At 43.5% G+C, this 9518-nt stretch overlaps 1 protein-coding gene across 3 annotated transcripts in view; it reads right to left on the minus strand.

The window, feature by feature from the left end:
• The window catches only part of NMD3 (NMD3 ribosome export adaptor), a 28922-nt gene extending 25947 nt beyond the window's left edge, over window positions 1-2975 (minus strand). The window contains exons 1-3 of one of the 3 annotated variants that reach the window (XM_070406884.1): window positions 2918-2975; window positions 2211-2271; window positions 1165-1299 (exon numbers count right to left, since the gene is read on the minus strand). In XM_070406884.1, coding sequence (XP_070262985.1) covers window positions 1165-1299; window positions 2211-2254 — 179 coding nt within the window. In that variant the 5' untranslated portion in view covers window positions 2255-2271; window positions 2918-2975. Of the gene's footprint in view, window positions 1-1164; window positions 1300-2210; window positions 2272-2833 lie in introns of all 3 variants that reach the window. The other 2 variants (XM_070406885.1, XM_070406882.1) reach the window with 2 other exon arrangements.
• Between the last annotated feature and the right edge of the window lie 6543 nt (window positions 2976-9518).

Consider the following 9518-nt stretch of genomic DNA (forward strand, 5'->3'; position numbering starts at 1 on the left):
ATATTTTATTGATTTTTACAGAGAGGAAGGGAGAGACATACAGAGTTAGAAACATCGATGAGAGAGAAACATCGATCAGCTGCCTCCTGCACATCTCCTACTGGGGATGTGCCCGCAACCCAGGTACATGCCCTTGACCGGAATCGAACCTGGGACCTTTCAGTCCTGAGGCCGATGCTCTATCCACTGAGCCAAACTGGTTTCGGCAAAAAAAAAAAAAGCTAGTTTGTGAGAAACCCAAGGCAACTAGGTATCCTGATTCTTTGTCCAGTGCTTTTTTCATTCCACCATTCTTTTAAGAATAGCAAATATTTATCATACATTTAGCCTCACACTTGCAAAGCTTGCAAACTGTAAACCCCCTGAAACAGCACAAACTTTCATGTATTTATACATGTACACATTTTAAGTATTTTGCTTGGGAGATACATTTTTCAAATTCTCAAAGATTTGTAACCCCTCCCCTCCAAAAAAGTTAAGAACTACTATAATCCTAATCCATTTGGGAAATCAAAGGCATATAATTTTTTACGAACAGTTTCATTGGGCAGGTTTGTGTTACTCAGTGGCCTACTAGACAGATATAAGTAGTTTATGGCAACAACTAAAGTGAATAAAGAAGGAATATAAACATTAATTTTCAGGTCTTCAGCCCTCAAATCCAGTTTTATTTCAGACCATTCCAGATATGATTTACTGAGCTTTTTCCCCCATCAACTAGTCATTTTAAATACATGGGAACATTTATAGATGCGATTTTTAAAACACATTGCTAAATTACTAAAAATATAAGGTGCTTTTTTAGCTTCTAGTGACTAAGAGGGGAAAAACTACCATGATAATAATAGTATGTCCTTAAACTGTTCACACCCTTACAAACATCAACTCGTTATATATTAACTGTATATATCAAACCCACTAATCTCTGAACATAAAAAGAACAAATTTATATATCTTTACACATCTTTACCAGATTAGCAGGGAAAACTAAAAAGTACACTACCAAATTGCGAATTCTAAAATCTTTGGCAACACTGACATAAATAAAATTAATTCTCAATTACATGCACTCTATTCATGTACCTTGGTAATCCTAGCACATCCTGGTTGCTCTCCTATATATAAATCTCAACCGTAAGTAGGATGAATGGTACCGCACCATACCTTTGGCATTGTTTGCAGAAAGATACGGAGACCTGTTTCGGGATGCCTTGGCTGATGTCTACTTTACTTCGCAGACAGGCCACACAAATATTGGCTGGATTTGGACTAATTACAACACCACATTCACAGCACAAGCTTAAATAAAGAAAGCATAAAGTTTACAAATGAGATTTCACAAATGCACTGGTTACGTTTTGAAAACTATCAAACAAATAAACAAAAGCCTTCAAGTTAGGGCCATAATATCTCTGCCCTAAAAGCAGCAAATAAGAAAAAAAAAAAAAGCAATCTTCAAAGAGGCAATAAAGAACAATCTGGAATACTGAGGTTAAAAAAAAAAAATCAAGGATGGCCAAAATTCCAAAAAGCCTCAAAATATATCCAAAGAGTCTAGAGTCTGAATTATGTCTAACGTCCTCGGATAGCATTATAGTCCAAAGACATTTTTTTTAAAGCTTCAGCATAGCACAGGGACTGCCGAAATGTAAACATTTACCCAGAGCAGAAAATTTTTACAGGCTGCCAAGAGCAGCAAGTCTAGTGACTCCATGTAACTGATGAGAGTGTCGGGGTCCTGGATGCACTGGGAGCAGAACATATTTAAGAATCACTGATGTTGTCCCAAGGAAATGTTCTGTAACCTGTGATGCCCTGTTTGCGGGCACACGTCACTACTGAGCACTTGAGATGTAGCTCGGCACGACTGAGGAGCTGAATGTTTACTTTTATTAATTTTATTTCACCTTCATTACTTTAAATTGAAATAGCCACCTGTGGCTAACGGCTCGGTATTGGACAGTGTTCATGTAGAAGACCGTAGGATAAATATATAAACACTCTTAAAGCAAATATTTGCGATAACTTTCCAAGTAAAAATCAATTCTATTTCCTCAGGAAATAGGATTTTCATTTTTTTACACTTAAGATAAAGAATTGCCCCCATCAAAAAAAAAAAAAAAAAACAAAACAGCGTTTCTCACAGTAAGTTTCAGACTCACGTTAACATCGTTACATTTAAGGGGATGGAGGAAGGGGGCGCGACTCACATGTGTCCGGGGGTGCGCTCGGCGGAGTCCGCCAGGTACTCCATGGCGCTGGTGCCCGATCCTAAAAAGAAAGAGCACATCGTGGCACCTGTCATGGGTCCATGCACTTCTTCACACACACCTTCCTCCTGCCTCTCTGATAAGGCAGCGCAGCCCGTAAAGCAGCAAGTAAGAAAACCCAATTCTACTTGGTAACTCTGAAAGCACTTCTTTAATATGAAAACCAAGGGAATTCCGGAGTCGCCCGTCTGCGAGACCCTCTCGGGCCCCTCATCGCGGCCGCGGACCCCTCGTGTCACCTGGGCGCCCACGCCGGCGGCCCCGGCCGCTCCGGGCACCCCCACGCCTCGGACCCCAGCCGCAGGAGCCCCCGGACGGCATCACTGAGCCGCGGGCCACCCTCCCGGACCCGCAGGAGCCCCCGGACGGTGTCACTGCGCCGCGGGCCACCCACGTCCACGGACCCCGCACCCCGCACCCGCCGCTGAGACCTCGGATGAAGACCCGCAGCGCCCACGCGGCGCGCACGCGGCCAAAGGCCGGCCGAACCCGGGGGGTGCGCCCCACTCTTGCCCTGGGGACCCCGCGCCACAAAAGCCTGAGACTCGGCCCCCAGAACCTACTTAGTTCCTACGGGCAGGACCCAAACGTCTCTAAAGCCGCAACAGAACTAAGGCCCGCCACCCACCCCAACGGCCACCGCGAACCTCCGGTACAGTGAAGATCTCGCGACAGACGGATCCAAGTCTCGCGGCCGAGAGTTGGGAGTTAAAGGGCAGGTGTGGGCGGAGAAAGGGGCGGGCACAGGCGAGCAGCGGGGCGGGGGCGAGGGGCGGGGCGAGGGGCGGGGCAGCTGCGAGGATCCTGGAGGAAAGGCCGGGTTGCACCATCGACAGATGCTTGAGACTTAGACCTACTTTCCAACTCTCCTGTTGGGGTATCTTCCTGACCGATTTTCTTGGGCCCCAGTTAACTCCAACCCAACCTGGCCCACTTTTCAGATATCCGGATTGGGAGCTTGCTTCTTGGTGAAATGATTATATAAAAGCTATCTGTAAACAGTGTCACATTACACAAAGAAATTAAACTCCATGGAGGGCAGTGCCTTTGTTTATTGTGTTCACCACCATAAGCCTAATGCCTGCCTCATCCTAAATGCTCAAATGGATATTTGTTGAACAGATGAAAGGAAAAATGTAAGGCATAATTATTTGAGAAGTCTATGCTGTTTTTAGGCCACTGTAATTATGAGAATGCACTTCCTAATAGTGCAGTTAATGTTTCCTTATAACTTTATATCTTGAGCATAGAGCATAACAGACCATGTCTATCCACTCTTTCCCATGACAGAATTTCAAATATTTGAAGAGCACATTCATATTTTTTCCAAGTGTTCTCACCCAAATTTCAAGGAAAAAGCAAGATCATCTTACAGCAGGTGATCAAAGAAGGTCTCTTGTCATTTCTTGCCCAGGGTACTTAAAAAGTCTCCAATTCATCATTTTTTTTCCAGACTCCAATTCATCCTTCTAAAATGCAAATCTGATTTTGTCATACTTCCCTGCTGTTAATCCTCTAGTGGTCTCTGATCACCTCCTGAATTATTTCCAATTTTCTGCGTAGAAAGACCTTTCAGCATCTGACCCTGACAAATCCTGTCACATTTCTAAGCACACAGCCCACAAGAAGCTCCTCACAAGAACTGGTCTACCTTTGTTTATGCCTGGGACACTCCACCTTAAAGATTAAGCTGGAGCATCCTATGTTCATTTCCTATTGCTGCCATAACAAATATCACAGATTTTGTGACTTAAAACAACACAACTTTATTATCTTACAGTTTTGGAGATTATAGGTCTAAAAATAGATGCTCCTCCTCCTTTACATATGGTTGTATAACATCTTAATAGGTGGTATATGCCTCTTTGTAGTGTTGGCAACATTAAATTGGATCATACAGGTTCTATTCTGCATGTTCCATGGGCTCAAACTACCAGAAAGCAGGCTGGGTCTTATTCCCTTCATTATTCACTGAACCTAACACAATGCCTGGCACAGAACACACCCTCAGTGTATCTTGGCAAATTAATTATCCATTTGATAAAAACTCACAAGAGACAGTGTTCTTATTTATTTTTTCATTCACATTGTCATTTCCCTTAAGTCAAATACCACTAGAAAGACTACTAGTTAGACAGATTGTGTTTATTATTCATTGAAGTAAGTGCAAACAGACCATGAGTAATCCTGGAGTGTTTTAGTAAGAGGGTGGTAGAAAAAAAATTATCATAGGTTTGGCAGGCTGACTTAGAGAAAGTCTAAGAAAGCAAGAATTTGCTGTAGATTAGATGTAGTCAGAAAGCAGGGACAATTCTATTATTGGAAATCTCAATAAATCTTGTGAATAGGAAGAGAGGCAAAAGGATAAAGCTGCAATTGGTACAGAAGTAGCAGTCACTCCTTTTGGCCAAAAGAGGGAGTAAGTGTCTGGAATTGTGTGAGTAGCACAGTGACCTTGTATTTACTTATTGCTCAGACAAAATTATGCAGTGGCTTTGCTTTGTCTTGTTTTTATCATGGTCTCGGAGTAACCTTGTCTGAGGTTGGTATTCTATGACATTTTTTATGCCCAACAGGAGAGTAACATGGTCTGCCTGTGAGTTCAGGCCAGCCTCTGAATGTCCAAGGCAGCTCTTTTTTTCTTTCTCAACATACTCCTTCAATACCCTATTTGATGTGGCACCAAGAGCCACAGTGCCAGGTTTGTTAGGCACTGGATGTACAACAGTGAACAACACAGACTTGGTCCCTGCCCTCATGGAGGTTACATTTTACAGGTGAGGCTGATATTCCGAAAGACTGGGTACTTTGCTGAGAGTTCTGCAGCAAGTGAGTGCAGGACCAGGAGCTGAACCATAGTTTGTCTAACTCTGTACCTATGCCGTCCACACCGTATCAGGCTGCCTGTCCTTCTGAGACTTAGGCCTTCTATTCTTATCCACAGGTTTTTTGGGTTTTTTTTTTTTTTTTTAAAGAAACTACTCATTTTCCATCAACCTTAGTTCCATTTTCTGCTTAAGAGTCTGAGGAAGAACAGCTTAAAACCATTCAGTGGTTATTCCTAAGTAAGCAAGTTTGGATATCAGAATAAAGTACTTTCTAAAATGACTGGGTGTGTAGCTAAAGTACTTTAAGGTACTTTTCAGTTAGTTAAACCATGATCTTTCAATCAATTACAGAAAATAGTAATATTGAAGAAATAATCCAAGAAATATTTTCCAGACTGTAAGGATATGAAATTCACAGATTGAAAGGGTCCACCATATTCTCATCAAAATGGATACAGATAGGCATCCACCCATTTTTAGATCATTATGCTGGGGTTCAGGACGCTGGTGATGAAAGAAAGATCCCGGAAGCTTCCAGGGAGAATAAAATAGGTCACATACAGAGGATTACAGTCAGAACAGCTTCAACCTTCTCAAGAGCAACACCAGAAACAAGAAGGCAATAAAGAAATAGTTTGAAAATTCTGAAGGAAAAGTATTTCCAACCTTTAATTCTATTCTAGGCCAAACTATCAATAAAGTGTGAGTGGAGAATAAAGATCTTTTCACTTGCACCCTTCTGAGGAAGTTACTGACCGATCTAAACCAAGAGAAATTCAATGGAGGAAATGGCCCTTTCAACAAATGGTGCTGGAGCAAGTCGATGTCCATCCACAACCAAAAACATAAACCTCCTCGGCTTAAGTCTCACACTTCCTATAAAAATTAACTCAAAATGCATCACGGATTTAAGATAAAAGGTACAATAATGAAACTTTCACAAAAACTCGGGAGAAAAATCTCTGTGATCCAGGACTAAGGAAAGAATTGTTTTATATTTGACTCCAAAAGCATCATTCATAAAAGGGAAATTTGGTAAGTTGGTTTTAAATGGTCAAGATTTAAAGACTTGCTCTATTGAAAGACACTGTTAAGAGGATAAGAAGACAAGCTACTGAGTGAGAGAAAATATATGCAAACGATAACTACCAAAGGACTAGTATATTTTTTTAAAAATATATTTTTTATTGATTTCAGGGACACAGGAAGAGGGAGAGAGAGATAGAAACATCAGTGCCAAGAGAGAATCATTGATTGGCTGCCTCCTGCACGCCCCACACTGGGCATTGACCCCGCAACCCATGATGGCCGGGCAGGACTAGTATCTTAAATACATAAAGAACTCTCAAAACTGAAACGTGAAAAAAAATCTATTTAGAAAATGGGCCAACAACATGGAGAGACATTGCACTGAAGGGGAGATCCAGTAGCCAAATAAGCAGATAGGAAGATGTTTAATGTCATTAGCCAGTAGGGGTATGAAGATTAAAAGCACAATGAGCTATCACTACCCATCTATCAGAATGGCTAACATAAAAAGTACTGATAACACCATATGCTGGCAAGGATGCCAAGAAACTGGATTGCTTATACACTGCTGGAGGGCATGTAAAAAGGTAAAGCCATTTTACAATTTGACAGTTTCTTTAAAAACTAAAAATGCAATTACCATACAATCTAGCCATTGTACTTCTAACCAGTTATCCTAATGAAATCAAAACTTATGCTCACATAAAAACCTGTACACCAATGTTTATAGCAGCTTCATTTGTTGTAGATAAAATATCCCAGGTATCTTTCAATGGATGAATGATTAAACAAACTGTATTACATCCATACTATGAAATACCATTCAGCAACAAGAAGTGAACTATGGTATTGTACAAACAACAACCTGCATGAATCTCCAGAGAATTATGTAGAGGGGAAGAAAAAGAGCCAATTACAAAAAGTTACATACTCTATCATTCCATTTATATAACACTAGAGGCCCGGTGCACGAATTTGTGCACTGGTGGGGTCCCTTGGCCTGGCCGGTGATCAGGGCTGATTGGGGCCATCTCGCCCAGTCCCAATCAGGGCCGATTGGGGCCGGCCAGCTGGGGAGGGACCACAGGAGGTTGGCTGGCAGCGGGAGGTTGGCTGTGGGAGTGCACTGACCACCAGGGGGCAGCTTTTGCATTGAGCATCTGCCCCTGGTGGTCAGTGCACATCATAGTGACCAGTCATTCCATCGACTGGTCATTCGGTCAACCAGTTATAATGGTTGCTTAAGCTTTTATATATAGACTAGAGGCCCGGCACATGAAATTCATGTGCAGGTACAGTCACTGGGCCTGACCTGCGATCAGGGCCATCTTCCCTGGCTGCCCGCAGCTGAACTGGCCCCCACCACCACCCATCCCCTGTTCCCTATTCACCATCAGGTGATTGGAGCCTGCCGGCTGGCCGGGACAAAAAACCAAGAGGTTGGCCATTCCCGCCTGCTCGCCGGCCCTGCTCCCGTTGCGGCTTGCCCCCTGTGTGTGGGGCAACTGGCGGAGTGGGGGCCTTGGCCACCCACCCCTGGTTCCCTATTTGCCATTGGGTGATTGAAGCCTGCTGGCTGGGGGGAGGGACTGAAAGGTTGGCCATTCTGCCCACTCTCTGGCCCCGCCCCCACCATGGGTTGTCCTGTGTGTGTGGGGCGAGTGGTAGGGCGGGGGTCTTGGCCTGGCACCACCCACCCCCGGTTCCCTATTCACCATCGGGCGATTGGAGCCTGACGGCCGGGGAAAGGGACTGAGAGGTGGTCAGTGCACCTCATAATGACTGGTTCAGTGGTCATTCTAGTCGTTCTGCTGTTAGGGTCAATTTGCATATTACCCTTTTATTATATAGGACTAGAGGTCCGGTGCACGAAATTCGTGCAGGGGGGGGGGGGGTGTCCCTCAGCCCAGCCTGCACCCTCTCCAATCTGGGACCCCTAGTGGGATGTCTGACTGCCGGTTTAGGCCCGATCCCTGTGGGGGCAACCATCTTGTGCGATGGTGTGACGGTTAATTTGCATATTACCTCTTTATTATATAGGATAGAGGCCTGGTACACGGGTGGGGACCAGCCATACCTGCCTTGATGGGGGGCCCAGGTTGGGGTAGGGGTCCCCGCTGGGGGGCAGGACCAGCCAGGACAAGGGGCTGCAGTCATTCTGGTCTCTGGTCATTCTGCCATTTCAGTCAGTGGGCTTTTATTATATAGGATTCTTGAAATGACAAAATTGAAGAGCTGGAGAATGGATTAATGGTTGCCACAAATGAAGAAAGAGGCAAAGGGCAGGAAAGAATTCATTGTAGCTATACAAAGACAACATGAAGGATCCTAGTGATGATGGAAATGTTCTGTATTTTGACTGTATCCATGTCAATATCCCAGTTGTGATCTTGTATTATTGCTGTACAAGATGTTGACTTTGGGGGGGAACAGGTTAAAGCATTCAGGAATCTCTCTGTTTTGTTTCTTACAATGGCATGTGAATCTACAATCATCAAAAACTTTTTAAAAGTTTGATTTTTTCAGATGTAGGGTAAAGTTTCCTGTTTAAGGAAAGCAACTCCCTGGTTTTATCTTTTGTAATTTTTTTCACAAGGCTTCAACACTTTGGTCTTCATCCTTGGTTGGCTGGTTAACCCCATCCACATTACACTTCTCCCCAGTCTCCTCGGCAGCAGGTTAAAATGGGAAGTATATTGGGCAACCTAGGTGGGTATGCCATTTTGCTCTCACTCTTTGCTCCTTTGCCTTTTGTCTGCTTTCTGTCTGGAATGCAAATGTGATACTTGGAGGCACAGCAGCCACCTCCTGACTACAGGCAACAAGCAATAAAGGCAAATGCCATTGTGATGATGTCACAGAGAGCTAGAAAGAGCCGTCCCCTTCAGAGTTCTACCTATTGAAGGAGAAAAAAAGCCACTTTATTGGTTTAAGCCACTACTGGCCAGGTTTTCTATTAGTTGTAACACGTTTCTAATAGATTCCTCACTCACAGGATATTCTCAGCAAGGCTGATAAATGTTGCCTATCAATAAAACTATCTATTGTAAGGATGAAAAGCATGAGGACTACTTAGTATTCTTTGTGTGTTTCAGAAACCAAATTGCTGATACTGTCTTTTCCTTTCCTCTTTCTCTACAGTATTTTGTGTTTCTTATTCCCCTCAGCTTGTCCTGAATGTGTATTATAATCAGTCTCTCGCTCTCCTAATTGAATTGGGCTTTTGTTGTAGCCAGCTCAGAATTTTTTAAAGGTCTTCCTAAACCATTCCAGCCCTGGGCAGTCGCTCCCTTTTTCGACCTCACAGTACTTAGTGCCTGCACCTCCGAATTGCAATTCATCATGCACTGCCCTGTGACATTTCTCTTACAGCTGTCACAGAATAATCGAT

Source organism: Myotis yumanensis, unplaced genomic scaffold (genome assembly GCF_028538775.1).
Source record: "Myotis yumanensis isolate MYYU_CA2020_CCGP unplaced genomic scaffold, mMyoYum1.0.hap1 SCAF_2, whole genome shotgun sequence".
Lineage (NCBI taxonomy): Eukaryota > Metazoa > Chordata > Mammalia > Chiroptera > Vespertilionidae > Myotis > Myotis yumanensis.